The 20478-nt window shown below is 35.0% G+C and overlaps 1 protein-coding gene across 3 annotated transcripts in view; it reads left to right on the forward strand.

The window, feature by feature from the left end:
* The window catches only part of YTHDC1 (YTH domain containing 1), a 40695-nt gene that overhangs the window by 12343 nt on the left and 7874 nt on the right, over positions 1-20478 (forward strand). For 2 of the 3 annotated variants that reach the window (XM_008582517.1, XM_008582518.1), the window contains exons 2-11: positions 1791-1892; positions 3560-3888; positions 4006-4435; positions 7536-7625; positions 8087-8140; positions 8719-8813; positions 10610-10718; positions 10801-10918; positions 17958-18042; positions 19213-19379. In XM_008582517.1, coding sequence (XP_008580739.1) covers positions 1791-1892; positions 3560-3888; positions 4006-4435; positions 7536-7625; positions 8087-8140; positions 8719-8813; positions 10610-10718; positions 10801-10918; positions 17958-18042; positions 19213-19379 — 1579 coding nt within the window. The remainder of the gene's footprint in view (positions 1-1790; positions 1893-3559; positions 3889-4005; positions 4436-7535; positions 7626-8086; positions 8141-8718; positions 8814-10609; positions 10719-10800; positions 10919-17957; positions 18043-19212; positions 19380-20478) is intronic. The other variant, XM_008582519.1, reaches the window with a different exon arrangement.

Raw genomic sequence — 20478 nt, forward strand, 5'->3', positions numbered from 1 at the left:
AGCACACAGCTCTCAGGATCGCGCTGTTTCCTGACACGGGTGCTCCAGACCCGTCGCCATTTTCAATTCCTCAAATATCTTTCTTAAATAGAAACTGTGTCTGCCTCCAAGTATAGAGGAAAATGTTTTCTATTTTCTGTGTAACCTTGCTTGTATTCTTATTGCCTGTATTAACTGTTTGGGTTCTCTTCAGTCATTGATTTCTTTCTTGCATTGGGGAAATTTGAAACCTGTCTAACCTTTACCTAGGTAATAAACCTTGCTATACTTTGAGTGGGCTTTGCTTTTTGCTTGGAGCCCTAAATATAATTTTTCTGTCTCATCAGTTTTCATGACTTTATAATTCCCTTTGCCACATCTTCAATTTGGAAAGAAATTTTTGAGACTGGAATACTTAGCATTTAAAACATTTATCATTAGCTTTAGTGCATTATTTAAAAATATCAATTTAAAGTGGTATTTGCATATATTTCTAAGCTTTATTTTGTCTTTTTGGATAGGGTGGGCATTGGAGGACAAAACTGAGTTCTAAGTTTTCGTGATCATTGAATATGTTAAATAGTCATGGTTGCCTTCTTTGAACAAGTTATGCTTTTATGATCCATATCAGCAAGCGCCTAACTTTTGATTGTGCAGCACATCAAGAATTTTTTTAACTTTTTAATTTGACATAATTTCAGATAAACAGAATAGCTACAAGAATAGTACAAAGAATTTTTTTTAGTTTCCAACCACATTCTGCAAATGATACCATTCTATCACATTTGTGTTTCTCTCATTCTCTCCTTCTGTGAATATGTGTGGATATACACATACTTCCACTTTTCCTGAACTGTCAGTCAGTTGCAAACATCTTTACCCCTAAATACTTAATTATGTACTTTCTAAAAATAAGGACTTTTCTTCTACTTAACCTTACAAGTCTTATTCAGGTTTCATCAATTTTCCCAATTATGTGTCAAGTCATGGGCTGTATTTATCATGTCTCTTTAGTCTCCTTTAATATGGAGTAAATAGTTTCTTAGTGTTTGTGTTTCATGGCAGTGGCATATTTAAATGCCCTTTAATTTGGGTTTGTCTGATGTTTTCTTATGTATAGGTTCACGTTTTGCATAAAAATATTACAGAATTGTTCTGTTCTTCCCAATGCATCAAACCAGGAGGTCCATGATGTTGATTTGTACCATTACTCCTGATGCTTACTTGATAACTTGGTTAAGCTTGCATCTCCTAGATTTCTCCACTGTAAAGTTACTAGTTTTCCCTTTGTAATCTTGTGGGGAGTACCCATCTTTGATAACTGTATATTTATGAATTATACACATTATTTCTGTACTAATTTATTTCACACATTTTAAAACCATCACAAAAATTAGAAAGTAAAGCTTGAGGTAAGAACACAGATGTTCTGACATTTTCTTTTTGTACCCCAGTGTATCTTTTCATGTCTTGTCACGTGTATACTGCTGGCTTTGTAGACCAGACCTCTGTGCATATCCTTTACCTTTTATTGTTTTATAGGAATTAATTTTGTACCTTTTAATTTCTTGTTTATTATTTTATTTTATTTTATTTTTATTTTTTTGTGGCTGGCAGGTTGGGGGATCCGAACCTGTGACCTTGGTGTTACTGGCACCACACTTTCCCAAATGAGCTAACAGGACATCCCCAATTTTGTGTCTTGATTCTGAAACTAAAACTCCTTGAGGCTATGGCCTCAAACTCAGTAAGTACTCAGAAATGAATACTTAATGATACTGACTTTTTCCTATTTTTAATTTTGTTTGCAGATGGAGAACTTAATGTTCTAGATGATATTTTGACTGAAGTACCAGAACAGGATGATGAACTGTATAATCCAGAGAGTGAACAAGATAAAAATGAGAAAAAGGGTATGTAACATTTCCTTTATTTTTGTTAAATGTAACAGTGTAAATAGAGGAGGTTCACTTTCTTAAGGAAATGACTGTGCTTTTGAACTTGTTCCTTGAGGTACTTAACACCAAAAAGCACATAACAAACTTTGGTACCCTATTTCGCATGAATAAGAGGAATCTTTCTTTTAAATACATGAAATTTCTTAAATATATGTATTTATTCCAATAGTGAAAAACAATGTTTTAGGTTAACTCTAGAGTATAAATATTTCAGAAGACATTTTAAAGAAATGAGGCTGTTTTTGTCCCTGAATATGCAAGGGGATTTCAAAAAGTTTGTGGAAAAATGGAATTAAAAGATAAAAATAAAAAATATAAACTTTTTTTTTTTAACATAATCTTCATCAAGTTCAAGACACTTTTGTAAGGGATGGTATACCAACCATTTAGTTCCTTCCTAAAGAACTGAGGGTTCTGAGAATTTAACCATGTCAGTGCAGTCTTTTTATGTTATTAATTGAAGAAAAATAGGTGCCCTTCAAAGATTTTTTTAAGGTTAGGAAGCAAAGAGAAGTCAGAAAGAGCCTAATCAGGACTGTATGGTGGATGTCTAATGGTTTCCCATCAGAACTCTCACAAAATTGCCCTTGTTTGATGAGAGGAATGAGCAGGAGCATTGTCATTGTAAAGGACTCTCTGGTGAAGCTTTTTGTGGTGTTTGTCTGCTAAAGTTTTGACTAACTTTCTCAAAATATTCTAATAATAACAGATGTTATTCTTTGGCCCTCAAGAGAGTCAACAAGTAAAATGCCTGGAGTATCCCAAAAAACTGTTCCCATGACCTTTACTTTTGACTAGTCTGCTTTTGTTTTGACTGGATCAGTCCCACCTCTTGGTAGTCATTGCTTTGGTTGTGCATTGTCTTTAGAATCGTACTGTTAAAGCTATGTTTCATCTCCTGTTCTGATTCCTCGAAACAGTGCTTCAGGATCTTGATCCTACTTTTTTATAGTTTCCATTGAAAGCTTTTATCTGCAGCTGTTTGGGGCACAACAGTTTTGGCAGCCATTGAGCAAAAAGTTTGCTTAACTTTTATTTTTGAGTTAGAATTGTGTAAGCTAAGCCATTTGAGATGTGTATGGTGTTGACTGTTGTTTCTGCTGTTAATTATCAGTCCTTTTCAATTTGGGCACGAACAAGTTTAATTTTTTCTTCGCAAATGGGGATGGTCTGCCACTCGTGCTTCATCTTCAACATTGTCTTGTCCATTCTTAAAACAAGTCATTCATTTGTAAACTGCTGATTTCTTTGGGGGATTGGTCCCATAAACTTTTTGTAAAGCATCAGTGATTTTACCATTCTTACACAAGCTTCACCGTCAGTTTGATGCGTTTTTTTGCTTTAATTTTACCAGGATTCATGTTGCTCTGATATACGGGCTTTTTTCAAACTGATGTTTTGTCCTTCTTAGTGCCTCAAATAGGTCCTGTTCAGACATGTTATAACAAGTTACTATGAGTTTATTTTGGTGTAGAAAAATTTTGCAACCCATGAATAGTTTTTTCATAATATGCATAATCCATAAACTTTATGAAGACCCTTCTTATTATCTGTTAATCTTTGGTGAAATAAATGGAATACTACAAATACTTTTATATGTCTTTTTAAATTGTATTTTAAAGGATCAAAAAGAAAAAGTGACCGAATGGAATCTACTGATACCAAGCGGCAGAAGCCTTCTGTCCATTCCAGACAATTGATTTCTAAGCCACTCAGCTCGTCTGTTAGCAATAACAAAAGAATAGTTAGTACAAAAGGAAAGTCAGTCACAGAGTATAAAAATGAGGACTATCAAAGATCTGACAGAAACAAGCGTCTAGATGCTGATCGGAAAATTCGTCTATCAAGCAATGCCTCGAGAGAATCTTATAAGGGTCAACCTGAAAAAACTTGTCTCCGGAAAAGGGATCCTGAAAGAAGGGCCAAATCCCCTACACCAGATGGTTCTGAGGTAGTATATTGCAGATAATAAAAGAGAAAGTAATTCTTTTTGAGGCTTTAGAACTATTTATTCACCTTGACCTTGTCTGTTATGTGACTGCTGATTTCCTTTTTCTTTAAACATCAGAGAATTGGACTTGAAGTGGATAGACGTGCAAGCAGATCCAGCCAGTCTTCTAAGGAAGAAGTGAACTCTGAAGAATATGGTTCTGACCATGAAACTGGTAGCAGTGGTTCTTCTGATGAGCAAGGCAACAACACTGAGAATGAGGAGGAAGGAGTGGAAGAAGATGCAGAGGAAGATGAAGAGGTAGAAGAAGATGCAGAGGAAGATGAAGAGGTAGATGAAGATGGAGAGGAGGAGGAGGAAGAAGAGGAGGAGGAGGAGGAGGAAGAAGAGGAGGAGGAGGAAGAAGAAGAATATGAACAGGATGAGAGAGACCAGAAGGAGGAGGGAAATGATTATGACACTCGAAGTGAGGCCAGTGACTCTGGTTCTGAATCTGTTTCATTCACAGATGGGTCTGTCAGATCTGGTTCAGGCACAGATGGGTCAGGTACTACTTTTTATATGTGAAGTTTTGTCTCTTTTTTTAAAAGAAAAAAATGATTTGGTTTTATTCTTGAGCATGTTTAAGTGGAATTATAAAATTTTTGAGGAGATGGGGATATTAATAGTATTGTCTTGTGATTTTTTTGTAGTTAACTACATGCTGTTGAATGTTATGAATATATTTGAATGATACTGAATAAAATTTGCATGTTTTTGAAAAGGCATTTCCTAGCTACCAATTGTTTGTGTTATAATGAACACAAGTCTAATTTTTTCTTTGTAAGGAAATGCATTTTAGGTTTTAATATTGCAAGTTCTTAGATTTCCATACCAACGGGCAGCAGCTTATTCAAACACTATGATGGACTTGAAGCATATTCATATGAGAACTGTCTGCTAGGTATTAATGATATTTCTGTGGTAAAAATTCCCCTACATTTCCATCATTTGGCGACAGAATCAAAACAACTTTTCTTTTTTTTTTCCTGGGGAACACAAACTTCTGATTCCATACTTGTGAGTTTGATTGATTAAGATAGGGTCTGTAGAGGGCTGGGTATAAAAGTACAAGATGGAAGAATATAAATAAAATTCTTGTGGAGAGAGTGGGTAATAACCATCTTTGGTCATTTATTCAATGCTACATGTCCTACATCTTTATCCCTCTCTGATCCATGAGACCAGAATGTAGGACTAGTAGGTAGTTGAAGTCACTAGGCTAAAGGGCCTCTGTTTTGGGGAGAAATTCAGAGGGTAGATCAAGGAGAGGTCAGGGTACTTATATACGCTGGCTAGTATATAAAGATTTTATATGAATGTATGAAACCACCCACGGGTAGGGAACATTTTGGTATAGCGTCTTCTTTTTGGTATCTCTTTTAAGAACACTATTTCTTAGACTTGATTGTTTGTGTTGCTTAAGTCAAACAAGGAGGACTTATTTAAATGGGTAGGGCCTGAAATAATTTGCATTTTCAACAATCTCCTAGATGGTGCCAGCACTGTAATGAGGTACTTTATTTTTGTGGAGAGGCCATTTCAAATTGAATGGTAGCATGTAGTTATATAATAAAACTTGATATCAAAACTCTGTTAAGAAGAGGTTTATTGTTTTAAAAGAGAAACCTGGAACCCTTATTTTCCTTTTTAAAGGAAAATCCCTTAGGTGGAAAACATGCTTGAGATACTATATTTAGTATGCAGGAAATTTTTTTTCCATGGAGTAGTTGCTCTTTATAATGCGTGAAAAAAAAAATGGGGTGGATTTGGAGCTCCTTGATTAGGAGATGTCAGTTTTTAAATACAAGGGATCATAGTTTAGTTTCCATATTATAAGTTTTCTAGACTTCAGTTTATTTTACCTTTTTTTTCCCTCAGAATTTTCAGTAATTTCCTTATAAAAGCAACAAATTGTTGATAAGCTTTATTTGTTAGATCATTTTCATTGTTCTTTTAGCCTGAGAATAATAGTTGGGGGAAGGGACCATAAACTTAAGAGTAGTGGAAATTATTCATACAAAAAGAAGATGAAAATTCTTGCAGATTTCTCATTCTAATGCTAGGGTTAACATTGTATAAAGAACAGTTTGGCAAGCTCTTTTGTTTCTGATATTGCGTTATGTTGGTGAGAGATTCTTTTAATACTTTGAACCATCAAGTATTCTTTTTAAACAGCACCAAGAGATGTATTACTCTCAGTTTCATCAATTCATAATGCTTAGACTCCTGAAAGGAAATATCCACAAAGGAAAAATTAAAAGAAACGTGTTAGGACTTCTTAAAGAAATAATGGGAAAAAAGCCCAAAACTATTTAGACCTATAATCCCCATTCAAGAATAGTAGTAAAATATCTTTTCCATTCACTCAATGAGAATAGAGCTCAGGGCTTGTACTTTGAAGCCAGAGGACCTGCCTTTGAGTCTAGCTTCTGCCGCCCAGAAACTGTGGTACCCTGGCCTAGTTGCCTAACCACCCCTTTAATTGGGTTCCTAATCTGTAAATGAGTATATCTCATGAGCTTGTTTGTGAGGATTTAAGGAGATAATTTATCTAAAGGTTTTTAAATAGTTGTCATTATATAATCAGCTTTCCAGTGTTTTTATAGAAATAAGTATATGCATTTTCTCTCTTCATATTCCTTTGTACTTCCCACCTGAGGAATGAAGGAGATTATCGTATATAGATAAGATAATAAGAAACAGACAGGAGAGCCTAATTCTGTTTTATGCCATCATATGGAAGGGTACTTCAAAAAGTTCGTGGAAAAATAGATTAAAAGATAATGTGAATCTTGCCATGAACTTTTTGAAGTACCGTTTGTATGCTTATAAAGTTCTAAATTAAGCGTGAAATGATTCTTAAGCGGTTCTTGAGCTATTCCAAACATTTTCTGTGTACTGAAAATTCCCATCTGTCTTGTAGAAATTCATAGGTTATCATTAAAATTTTAGGGATACATTTTAAATTGAATTTAAAACTAAGAGCAATAATTCAGAGAGGAAATGGTTAATAAGAAATGTAATTGAAGACACAAAAGCTTGCAATGGCTGGCAGTGAGAAGGGAACCACTAATTTATTATGGTATATATTTTTTTCCAGTTGAAAAGCTTTGTTTTGGGTTTTGGGGTTCAAACATGTTGAGATAGAATCAGAATTGAAATTGTGATGAAGAATGACAATGTAATTAAAAAAAAAAAAAGGACTGAGAACAGTGTTACCTGATGCATAGAAAGGATACAGTAAATATCATTGAAGGAAAAATTGTATTTTTGTGTTGCAGAATTTTTTACTCCTCTTTGAAAACATTATTCATGGTCTCCTTTATATAGAGGGCAATTGGATAACTGATTTTCCAGTTGCATCCATGTGTTTTTATTTGATTGAAATTGGTGGGAAAAACAAAAAATGTCCATAGTTTTTGAACAGCATCTTTAAAATGGAGCACCTTTTTCTGAGGGAACTGAGGGATCAGAAGAGAGATAAGCAATGATTAATACTTAAGGGCTATCCCAACCCAGGCCCATAATGATACATTCTTGTTTCATTACCCTTGTTAGTTTCTCTATTAATATATTTTAAAAACTCTTGTTTGGATTCTTTTTAGATGAGAAAAAGAAGGAAAGGAAGAGAGCTAGAGGCATATCTCCAATTGTTTTTGATAGAAGTGGAAGCTCTGCATCAGAGTCATATGCAGGTATTCTCATTTTTCTTTTATTTGTCATCAAATTTGATTCTAATGTAATCTGCTTTAGAAAGTGTGTGGAGGCTGTAGCTTAGCGTGAACTTGATGTCCATTAGTACTGATTTTTGGCATGTTCAGTGTAATAATTCTAGAGGAAACTAAGCTTTTTCCTATTATTTTAATCCTGTTCTGTTACTGCTTAAGTGGAATTTTCACTTTTTTTTTTCTTGGAAGATGATGATTCAGTGACTAGTTTTCTGAGTGGGAAACTGTTCAAATATAATTTTTAACAAAAATCCAAACAACCCAAAAAGCAAAACACTCGTACACATTGAGAAGTATTTTTTGTGTGTGTGGGTGAGCCAGGAAGAATAATTTGTCTTGAATGAGAATTTTATGTGACAAGACTGTAGAAATTTTGTCTTATCTCTATTAAAGCTCAATCTGAACAAATGTACTTTGGCTAAATACAGGTTCAGAAAAGAAGCATGAGAAATTATCATCTTCCGTTCGTGCTGTCCGAAAAGGTATCATTTAAATTTGAAATTGTTTTCATTGCATGCTGCATAAAATTCTTATTTTGCCTTATTGGTTCTCCATTAGTAGTTCATTTTAATGTAGTAATGTTCCGATATATGACGTTAAGGAAAAAACCTAATCTTACGTAGATAGCCCCATGTCCACTTTTTAGTGCATATCTTTTAGAACAATACCGAACATTTCAGGCTTTTTTTTCCTTTTTTTCTTTTTTTTTTTTTAATCACAGTGGGATGGTATATATATTTTTAATAGCATAATGGTCTGTTATCAGTCATTAAACGAAGCTGTTAAAATCTGTAAAACTTGATGCCATTTTCATACTTAAATTTGGATCTGATATATCGGAACATCACTAGATTAGATTTACTTTTTTGCAGAATACGACCTGTTTTTTCTTAGCTTTGCTTTATTACATGTTGTGGCTTAGCTTTCCTGGTTGAATGGGTGATTGTTGAGTTTTAAACATTTAGCTGGGTTGTGGAGGGCTAATTTCAGTTAGTACAGTTTACACCCTCTTTGTGTGATAATGGCCTAAGGTTAATCAATTTGGATTTCTTTTTTTCAGATCAAACCAGTAAACTCAAATATGTCCTTCAGGATGCAAGATTTTTCCTCATAAAGAGTAACAACCATGAGAATGTCTCTCTTGCCAAAGCTAAGGTATTAGCATCACTTCTGTTGAAACTTATTCTAATCTTGAAATTTTCAAATGGGGAGGTGGACTTGAGTTATTTTGAGTAGCATAGGATACTGACTTTCTTTAAAGCTTTAAAAGTCCATAGTCCAGTTGCCACTTAGTTAGTTAGGCCACTTAATAATAATATGAGTTTTCTTTTAAATATTTTAAAGATGATTTTAGGAGTTAGAATATTCAGAGGTAAATACTATTTATTTTAATATTATACTGCAAAAGATCTGTTTCTGTTGATTTTTGTGCTTACTGTGCTAACATTTTCTTTAGTTAACCAATTTTTGTGTTATGTTGATGCTAATTTTACACCTTGAGATCCTTTTGAAAGGAAATCATTCCTTTATGCAGCATTTCTTTTATCTTTTAAAAGTAAGATCACTTGGATTTAGAAGAAAAGGGAAGTTAGCTTAAAGGCCTGCCCCAGACTATAAAACGGCTATTGCTCAGTTGCTGTAGGATGTTAGATACTAATTTTCTTTATGTTTTTGCTACAAAAATACATTTATGTGTTATACCAGCTATTACAATGTCTTGTTTTTCTTGGTTTAAATAGAGAAATGCACCATTTCAACTGATTTTTCAGACAGTTAAAACTAAATTTGAACTTCTTTTTAACCATTTTTCTGTCAGTATTAATATTCTATATTGCTAACTTAAGAATTACCAATAAAATTGTATAAACAGAGGAAGACAATATGCCAGGTAGCCTATCTAGTGGTAGCTTATTCTTGTTCCTCAGCTGAATTAGATTTAGGCAGAAGTACAGTCGCCCTGTGTTTCCACAGGTTCTGCATCCTCAGATTCAACCAACTGCAGATGGAAAATATTCAAGAAAAAAACAATAAAAAATAACAATGCAACCATAAAAAATAATATAAATAGATGTGATATAACAGCTATTTATATAGCACTTACATTCTGTTAGGTATGATAAGTAATCTAGAGATAATCTAAAGTTAGGTTATATGCAAATAGTATGCCATTTTATTTAAGGTACTTGAGCATCTGAGGATTTTGGTATTCACAGGAGTCCTGGTACCAATTCCCAGAGGGTTCTGAGGGAGGACTGTAATTAAGAACTTAGTATAAATGAGAAGAGGTAGATCATGTGAGCATATTGGTGTAAGCTGAATTAGAACTTCTGCCTTACCTTATCATTTTGTACCTTTTTATCTTTTATGAGTGAAGAATAGGTTAAAATACTTCAGAATTAATAAACTGTGTTCTAGCTCTAGGTAATGTTCAGGCCTCTTCAGCCAAACTATTGACATGTAACATTTTAAACTTAAATAGAAACTGAGAAATGCCAGAATTTAGAGAAATTCTTCACTTATGCATTTATTAATACAGTAATTTTAATTATCTGTTAAGCATGGTTTTTCAGGAAGACAGATATACAAGTTTTGATTTACCTTCAAATAGCATATATTTACCACCAAAAATAGTTGTGATTTTAAAATAATGGAAGTGATTGGTTTTACTATAAAGAATTCTAGCCCTTAAGGTTTAAATTTCCTCCAATGTGTTTATTAGTTGCTTTAATGATTTTGTAAAGTTGCTAATTTTCTTCATATTTTTCCCAAGTTTTAAAAATAAATTATTATTACATTATTTTGACAGCTGATGAATAAAATCTTTCTTCATTATACCTTACTTTAATTTAAAACACACTGAAATCCATAGCCTTGCTTTTTTGCAAATATAACTGGAAACACAAAAGGTTTGTAGTTAATTTCCACTTGTGGACTTTATGTTATTTGTATAGGGTGTATGGTCCACGCTGCCTGTAAATGAGAAGAAATTAAATCTTGCATTCAGATCTGCACGGAGTGTTATCTTAATATTTTCTGTCAGAGAAAGTGGAAAATTTCAAGGTAAGGATAAAAATTATTTGGACATATAAAAACATTAATTATGTTAGAATTTACATATTATATTATGATATGATTCCCTTAGGGTTTGCAAGACTTTCTTCAGAATCACATCATGGAGGATCTCCTATACACTGGGTGCTTCCCGCAGGAATGAGTGCTAAAATGCTGGGAGGTGTCTTTAAAATTGACTGGATTTGCAGGTAAATTTATACTTTGATATAGATATTTAAAGTTGCCCTTGTTTGGGATGGGCTGCCAGTGGGTATAATGTTAAAACTCCACAGTTTAGTTTATTATTCTCTCCGATTATTATACTCTCCCTTGTTTTGTTTTATTCCTAGACTGATTTGAGTCCATAAAACTTAGCATGTTTTAACAGTGTTTAAATTAAAAGAACATCATATGCTTGCCTTATCTTAATTCATTGTCTTTATAATCTAATGTAGGATGCAAAAGGCAAAGGTTTATTTAGTCAAGAGTTTTATATATTTCATTTTTTTCTGTGTATTAGTACTTTAGCAGTAAATGAATTGGACAATCTATTGGAATATTGTCTTGTAATCTGTGTAATATTAGTGGCTGAATATATCATTTAGTTACTGTGGAATGGGAACATACTCTTTGATGACTAAAACTTTTCTTTCGTTTATATTTTTAAATTTTGACATTTAATTGTACATATTTGTGGAGTATAGTTTGTTGTTTCAATACAAGCATACACTGTATATTGATTTACTAAAGATAGATATCATAGCTTTGTACCTTTTAGTTCCCCATTTCTCTTGGCCTCTGGTAACCATTATTCTACACTAATTCTAATATTTTTTTTTGTTTGATTACACATGTGAGATCATGCAGTATTTGTTTTTCTGTGGCTGGTTTTCTTCACTTAACATGATGTGTCCAATTCCTTCCATGTTGCTGCAAAAGACAGGATTTCGTTTTTTAAATATGTGTGTGTGTATATGTATACACCATCGTTTTTTGATCCATCCATCTGTTGAATAGCCATTTAAGTTTACTCCATCTCTTGGTTATTGTGAATAGTGTTTCAATGAACATGGGAGTGCAGGTGTCTCTGCAGTACATGGACTTCATTTCCCTTGGGTATATATCCAATAGTGGGTTTGCTGGGTCACAAGGCAGTTCAATTTTTATTTCTCTGAGGAATCTCCATATTTTCCACAATGGCTGTTTCAGTTTACATTTCCACCAGCAGTGTAGGAGAGTTTCATTTTCTCTACATCCTCACCTGCCTTTGGCTCGTGATTTTGGAGGCAACTTAGTTGTGGTCAGTAACTTGGTTGTGGACAGTTAGTGCTTTTTGAGGAAGTTAGCAAATGATGTTTAGTTGGCTTTGTGATCTTTCGAAGCTAGATGAATTATGATTCAATTATGTTTCTTAGGAAAATAATCAAACTTTGAATACTGAGTGAGTTATAACTACTATTTTTAGGTCCCTACCAAATCATTTTACATAAAAAGATAATTATATAAGTGAACTTTACATGGCATGCACAAATCTGTTACCTGTAAAGTTAATGTTAGATAAATAAAAACTGTCTGAGAGGATATGGATTCTTTGTGAGTTATAAGTTGGCTTAGGGTGTTGGCTTTAGAAGGGCAGGGAGGAATAGGTTAAGAATATAGAAGAAAAATGCTGTTCATATTCAGGGAAGCAGACTAGCACAAGAAAGAACATGGAAACAAACTATTGTGGAGTGTATGGATACGTATGGGTTGGGGAGGATGCCATCTTTTTTTTTTTTTTTTTTTTTTTTTTTTTTTATGAATCACGTGGTTAGTAATAAAAGAGAACCAAAAAAGGCAAAGATGAACAGTAATGTGGCCAGCCTAAACTTTTACTGTAGGATAGTGAAGAACTATGAAGATATGTGGGCAATGATATAGTGGAAATAGTGTATTTGGTTGATTGTTAATAGAGTAGCAAAAAGTTATATACAAAAAAATATTCATCACATCATTACTTTCTGTAGGGAAAAATTGGAAGCCATCTAAATTCTCCCAAATAGAAAATTGGTTAGGTAAATTATGGTTCTTCTCTTGGATATAATATGCTGGAATAATAATCCATGTAACAACATGGAAACATATAACAGATGAAAAAATATGTAGTTATAATGCTGGAATACAGAGTTAGGGTGATGAAACTGTTGGTGATATTCTTTCCACTGTTGCCCCCAGGGTTTTTAGGTAGGAATTTATAGTTTTTTAGAAATTAAAATTGTAATTATAAATCAAAGTTTAAAAATCTGGTGACAAGTTAAAGGGAAAAACACGGTGGTGATTATTTTTTAGCAGAGAGTTAGACATTTTAATTATTATTAATTTTTTAAAATTTATTTTTGTTTGCGTGTGTGACTGATTATAAAGGCCAAAGAAAATATTATTGGTATCATTGGAAAATATTTGGAGATAATGCGTTCTTGGGAACAGGAGAGAAAATAATTGCCCAGTTTTAGACAGGTTGCAGCAGGTTTTGTCTTGAATGTTATTTGTTCTGTTAACTTTTATTGTCACATTATTGATGAATTTAATTTATTTATAGATTATTAAGTCTTCATGATTGTCTTCATTGACTTTCTGTTTTCCTAATTTGTTTGAAATGTAAATAGCAACAGAAGAGGTAAATAAAGACTGAAATAATCCATCCTGCTACCATCAGGTGTAAAATTTGGGGCAGTAAAGTGCTTTTATTGTTTTAAAGTAAGTTTTAGGTTTACCTAGAAATAATATTTTTAAATAAAATTCTAATTTTAATACTCATAAGTTCTGTTTGAGAATAATTTTGTAATACTTAACAGTTCTGAAGGGCATGTACTTTATTACATTGATATTTTCTTGGATAAGTCACTTGAACCTCAGTGAGTTTTTTTCCTAGATAAAATGAAATTGCATTTGACTCATAATTAGAAGGATTAAGCTTTAATAAATATAAATGCTAAGGGCTTTGCTATCAATAACAGTAACTGCTATTAATATTTTTTCTTTTCAAATATGATGGTCATTATACTTTTATTTATGTATCTTTTGGATTTAATAATGCCTAGACTTAAGTTTCTTTAAATATGGTCCCTGGATCAGTAGAATATGAATGTTAAAATACAGAATCCTGAGACCCATCACAAACCTGTTGAATTCCTGATGGCTCAGGTACTTTGTGGGCACATGGAAGTTTGAAACTACATAGATATACGTTGGCAGATAAGAGGGAGGCATAAAAAGTGACTAAGTTGCTGCTGGAATTAGCTCAAAACAAGAGCTAAATTTACTGATTATATTTTATATTGTCTACTTTCACATCCATTCCAAATCTTTTCTTTCAGAGTTTCTTCATTATTTCTACTTTAAATAACCAAACCGTTTTCTCACATGTAAGAGCCTCTGCACAATTTTATGTTCTTTTGTTAAATTTGTCTCATTTGCTGAGCAGCTTAGGTTAGAGTCTCTCATATGTTCTCTTTCACACTCAAGATAGTCATATCATAGGCTGCTTCATAACACATCTGCTCAAAAGGTAACTGTTATGACACCTGTTTTGTAATTGTGATCTTGAGCAAAAAGGATAAAATAAGGATGATGCACGGACCACAGACCCGGCAATTTCTCTTAACTTACCTTGAGCTGTGTTTTGCCTAAGGCTTCACAGTTCTCTGAGATGTCCTGACTGAGATTAGTTTATTGAAACAGTGAGCAAATATCTCTTGAATCTAGTTAGAGCCAATGCCACCAAAGAATCTCAACACCAAATGATGCATCTAGCTTGGCATACGCCTTTACTTTGGATCTTGGGTATTCCATTGCTGATATTTAAATTACACTTGATATTTGAACAATATGGAGTTAAGGGAGACTGACCCTATGCACAGTCAGTAATCTGTGTATAGCTTTTGACTACCGAAAGACTTTACTAATAGCCTAATGTTGACTGGAAGCCTTCCTGATAACATAAAATTAATGTAAAGTTGTATGTATGTTATATATATTATCTGCTGTGTTCTTATAATAAAGTAAGCTAGAGAAAAATGTTACGAAGAAAATCAGAAAGAAAATATATTCACAGTACTAGATGTGTATTCATTGAAAAAAACCCATGTATAAGTAAGTGGACCCATGCAGTTCAAACCTGTGTTGTTCAAGGGTCAACTGTGCAGTGATAACTTCATTCAGAAATAATCTATAATCTACCTATATTTTGGTGGCTGTAGGTTTTTATTGTTCACTTTTAAGAAAATTCATGTAAGGCTAGAATAAATGGGTATGTAAGCTTGTCCACTATACCAAGCTATTTATGTTTTTCCTCCATTATGCCTTTACTCAAGCCCTTCTCTGTTTCACATGTAATACAGCTTTACCTCTCTGCGTGGGGCTTTACCTGAGTCACTTTTCTTTCAAACTTATTTCATATGTGCCACTTGTTTCATGAAACGTTTTCCAGTTACTTTTCTTTCAAAATATAAATGACCACCCCCATTAAAAACAAAACAGAGCTTCTGTATTCTGCATATAATTGTTCTCTTACAAAATAATTTTGTGTGCTTGTTTATTCTTCTTTGACTGATGGCTGTGTAAGAAAGGTTGGGGATTCAAGTGCTATTTATCTTATTCATCTTTGTATGTCCTTTGGCTGGAGAGTTTCATTGTAGTTAGAGTGAATAGTTCTTCAGTTAAAGCTTTTATTTAATTTGGCATTACTTGTTTTATGCACAAGTAGATAAAACCTTATTAAATGCTGCTAATTTCTGATTATTCCTTGGCAACTAACAACTGTTTATTACGTGTCATCTTTGTGTTTAGCATTGTGCTAGGTTGATAAAGAAAACAATATGGAATATCTTTCTAAGTTTGGTGAGACCATTTTGCTTTATGACTCAGAGACCTTAAAGTCCGGTCAATTATTATTTATTTTATTTAATTTTTAATTTTTATTGAATCAAAATTGATTTTACATATTTTTGGGGTTCAGCATTGAGATATGTTTATCAAATCAATATTACTAGCATATATTGCCTAGATGATATGTCCAATGCTGAGAGGTATGATCAGGTCCCCCAATATTATTATCATAGAGCAGATTCTTCTGTCATTCTGAAATGGGCTTTGTGGAGAGAGACATCCTCTTCTTTTCTTTATCTCTGCTGGTGACTCTTCTTGTGTCAGTGCACTCCAGTGGCTGGACCATATGTGTGGTGGTTGCAGTGTCTAGCTGATTTCGTGGTAGCCATGGTTATAAAGTGGTGGCTGTGGTGGACCACCGACAGAGAGTTGATGTTTTTGGCATGCTCCTTGGCACTGGCGGTGTGCCAGGTTCTGGGAGGGGGGTCCAGTCCCCTTCTCCATGCCTGGGGTCCCTAGGTGGGCCCCGAGGTGCTGGTGTCATGTGCCTGGTTGTTGGAGGGGGTTCTGGTCCCAGGCTCCAAGCCTTGGCTCCCTGGGCAGGCACCAAGGCTTGGTGCGGTATGCCTGGTTGTGGGAAGGGGGTCCGGTCCCTTCTTCATGCCTTGGTTCCACGGGTGGGTCCCGAGGTGCTGGTACCATGTGCCTGCTTGTGGGAGGGGGGTCTGGTCCCCAGATCCATGCCTCGGGTCCCGTTTTCCATGCCTTGGGTCCCTGGGTGGGGCACTGAGGTGCTGGCAATGTGAGTGGTTGTAGGTGGGGGTCTGGTCCCTGGATCCATGCCTCATGTCCGCTGGTGGGCCCCAAGGTGCTGGTGGTGTGCCTAGGCTGTAACTAATTTTTTGTCCTTTGCTTACTTCTAAAACGGGGAAACTTCCTGTGGGAACCAGTACTTGAGCTTTGTGGTTGAGCTAAATTGCTGCTTTGCTGCTCTTTTCCTAGGGAAGGGTTTTTGTGCAACTCAGGGTTTAATGGTTGATCTTATAGATACTTTCGGCTCTCCAGAGACCAGGTGCACCTGGGTTGTGTAGAAACTCTGATCTGGGCCTGAGTTTTTTCATCAAACCACACCCCATGCAATTGTATATTCCTGACCAGTCTCCTCTGAGTGGTCCTGTGCAGATTGGGGGGCGGATCAGCTGTCCTTGCTGTGTCCCAGTGTTTCCCAGTGGGCCTGTCTCCCCTACTGCCCATGCTCCAAACACTTTCCATAGGGTGGGCCCTGTGCCCATCCCTTGCGAAGACTCACCAGCCTCTGAATGGCTCCCCTTTTTCAGCTGTTCTGGCTCTTCGCTCCTGCGTGGGTCCATGGGAACCCTATTAGTGGTATTGCTATCCTGGGGGCCATCAAGGCCCTCTTCTGCCCTGCTGCCTCTAAGTAACTCCATCTGAAGGGCACAGCTGAGGCTTCTGCTGGCTCCTGCTCCGTGAGCTTAGCAGCTGGAGCCTTAAAGTGGCTGCGGCCCCAAATGCTCAGAGCAGTTTTTTCTTTCTCTCATGGTGGTTTCTCCCGCCTTCATGAACTCTGTAGGTCTTTTCTCCTTTTCCCCTGAGCTCCAGTGGCCCCAGCTTGGCTGATGTTACATTTTTATAGTTGTAAATTGGTTGATTTGTGGGAGAGAGTGAAGCTGGGGACCGTCTATTCTGCCATCTTGACCGGAACTCCATTATCATTTAAATAATATAGATACTGCTCTCGAGTTTAAGTAGGGGGCATAGTTAATACAAACGTGAATTTATAAATAATTTATTGTATAATTCAAGAGCCATTTCAGTGTGTGATGAGTAATTGCCTTATTGAATGGGGGAGGACGCTTGAATCTGGGAAAGCAGCCCTGAGCTAAGAATAGGGGATACTTCTGTTTTCATTTGGTTTTAACAACTGATTAAGGTTCATTTTGTTGGTCAGTTAATAAGTACAGACTTTTGAGTACACAGAAGCAAAGGATAAGCTAATATTTTATATGTCATTTTATTTACAAACTACTTAAAACAACTGAAGTAGATGGTGATATCCTTGTTTAAAAATGAAGAAATTCAGGCTCAAAGAAGAGAGTGAGCTGGGGTTTAAACCCCAAATTGTCTTGGTTCTCAAGCTCGTGCTCTTAAGTATGGTATTAGCCTTTTTTGAGAAAACTGGAGAATGTGGAAAGATAGTCTCTCAAGGAGCTCTCTCTGTAGGGAATAAACTATCAGTGTATGTGATTTTTAAAATTTTAGTCACATTTAAATCACAGTTATAGGAATTCACTACTGAGGTAGTAGTATATGTTTTTAAAAGGATTCTGCAAAAAAATGTAATTGATATTACCTTGTATTTAGGCGTGAATTACCCTTCACTAAGTCCGCTCATCTCACCAATCCTTGGAATGAACATAAGCCGGTAAAGATCGGACGTGACGGACAGGTTTGTTTCAATTTATTCTTTAACGTTCATCTAATCAACCTGTTTAGAAATCTTTGTTGAAGGACATTTTTTAACCATTTCTGAAAGAATTTGTTTGAAAGGTTAAGGGAAATTATTCTTATTTGTAGTTCATGATTACTGTGATTATGACTGATTAATAAGACCTCCATTAATGTTGAAATATAGGTAGCTTTATATGGTATTTTAATTAATATAATTGAAGGAAAAAATTTTAAAGCGAAATGGCCTGATTTTGAGTAATTTTTCATTATATTATCATTGGTTAATGGATTCTGCACTTCGTATAATACATTTTAGAGTTGCCATTTAGCATATTTGCTGGTTTTCTGAATAGAAAGAAGCCTTCTGAAAAGATTATGTATACTCGGGTTTTCAAATCTACAATGAAATTAAAAGTGTGTAGTAATTTAAAATAAACTCAAGGGCCGGCCCGTGGCTCACTCGGGAGAGTGTGGTGTTGATAACACCAAGGCCCCGGGTTCGGATCCCACATAGGGATGGCCGGTTCGCTCACTGGCTGAGCGTGGTGCTGACAACACCAAGTCAAGGGTTAAGATCCCCTTACCGGTCATCTTTTAAAAAAAAATAAATAAATAAAATAAAATAAACTCAAACCTTTGATCCCCACAGATCCCTCACAATTCTGAACCAGAAGTAATACTGTTTTCATTGCTCCTAAGTGAAAATGTTAGTAATTGAAAATAAGACTTAATTTTAAAAAGCCCATAGGTTAGTCTGCCTTTGTAGTTAATCTAATGTATCTTAGTGCATTTAACAGCTAAATATTGTTGAAGTTGTTGACACATACACAAACTAACATTTTTTATTCACTGTGTTAAAGATGGACAACTTTGTCCTGGTTTTTTTGTATTATGTACAAAGAAGTATTTCTTTGTTTCTAGAGGATGATTGTCACAGAGTTTTAAGCAACTGCATTTGTATATTTTATTTTAAAGATAGTACACTTTGAGTTTTTAGCCTTTATATAAATACAGGAAAGCTTTTATACATCTGGAAGTTTATTGGAATCCCATACGATCGTCAGCCTTGGGAAGGAAGCCTCCAAGTCAGATTTTGTTCTTGAACATCAGTTAAATACAAGTCTGTTGATTTGTTTTTGTCTTATAAATTGCTACTTTCCTTTTCTAGGAAATTGAACTTGAATGTGGAACCAAGCTTTGTCTTCTATTTCCCCCCGATGAAAGTATTGACTTGTATCAGGTCATTCATAAAATGCGTCACAAGAGAAGAATGCATTCACAACCCAGATCAAGAGGACGTCCATCCCGTCGAGAACCAGTCCGGGATGTGGGAAGGTTAGAAACGTTCTTTGGACTGATAATAGGCACATGTATCAGAATAACATGATGGAGGAATGTGATTCGTCAAAAGTTTGTCCTGCGGTAAAGAAGAAAGAGAAAATCCTCAAATCAAGCTGCATGGACTAGTTTGTGGCTTCATTGAGGATTTCACATGGTCACCTTGGTCTCAGTCATTTTTCAAGAGGAAAATGGGGATCTTTCCTTATGCAAAAAAAAAAATTATTTACTAAACAGTGATAACCAGTTTAGATTAGATAATATACTGATGATACAGTGTATACAATTGAAATGAGGTAGGCATTTGTTTCTAAGAACAGGCTAGAAAGGAGGAAGAGAAGGAAGTCTTTATTTGCAAAAATTGTTAATATTTTCTAAAAAGCCTTTTCTTTCAGGTGTGTCTCTGGATAAGCCTTATCAGATATGGGACTTTTATAAAGGATCACTAATATTTTTTCAGAAGATGACGCCTCATTTAGAGGATAAAATGTTTTAAGTTATTTTGATATTCAAGAGGAGCATTATTGGGACTATTTCATATTTTATCACCGTGATGTGTTAACCCCTTTGCCAAATATTCTCTAACATGTACCCAGAGAATTCATACATCTTGATGAGCTTCAGAAAACAATAGGTTCTTTCCAAAGGGGATCAAGTGGCCCTGGGAGACCCGGCAACAAACCAAAAAGAAGGGCTGTTGCTGTGTCTGTTTACAACTTTTCCAGATGCTGGCAGTACCTGTGGACTTAAAGTGTTTTATAGAGGATCGCCATGGTTATTGATCACTACTTTATGAACTAAACAGCATTTTCCAGGAAAAGGGGGTTTAACTTGTTACAGAATTGGAGAAGTCTTTGCAAAGGACTGATTTAAGCCCTTCCACCCAACACCTTTCCCTGTATAGATTTGCATACAGCTAAATCTAAAATATTCTGCTAAAGACTTGGATGTGTGGTTGATGGGATGAAATCTTTGGTTAAGTTTCCTTTTGGTGGAGACATCCTGTGGTAGGTACAGATAATCCAACAAGAGTCCCCATTTCTTTGAGCTTAAAAAGGACATTGTCGAGTAGGTAGGAGGAAACCTGGCAGAGCCC

The sequence above is a fragment of the Galeopterus variegatus genome, unplaced genomic scaffold, assembly GCF_000696425.1.
Source record: "Galeopterus variegatus unplaced genomic scaffold, G_variegatus-3.0.2 Scaffold2660, whole genome shotgun sequence".
Classification (NCBI taxonomy): Eukaryota; Metazoa; Chordata; class Mammalia; order Dermoptera; family Cynocephalidae; genus Galeopterus; species Galeopterus variegatus.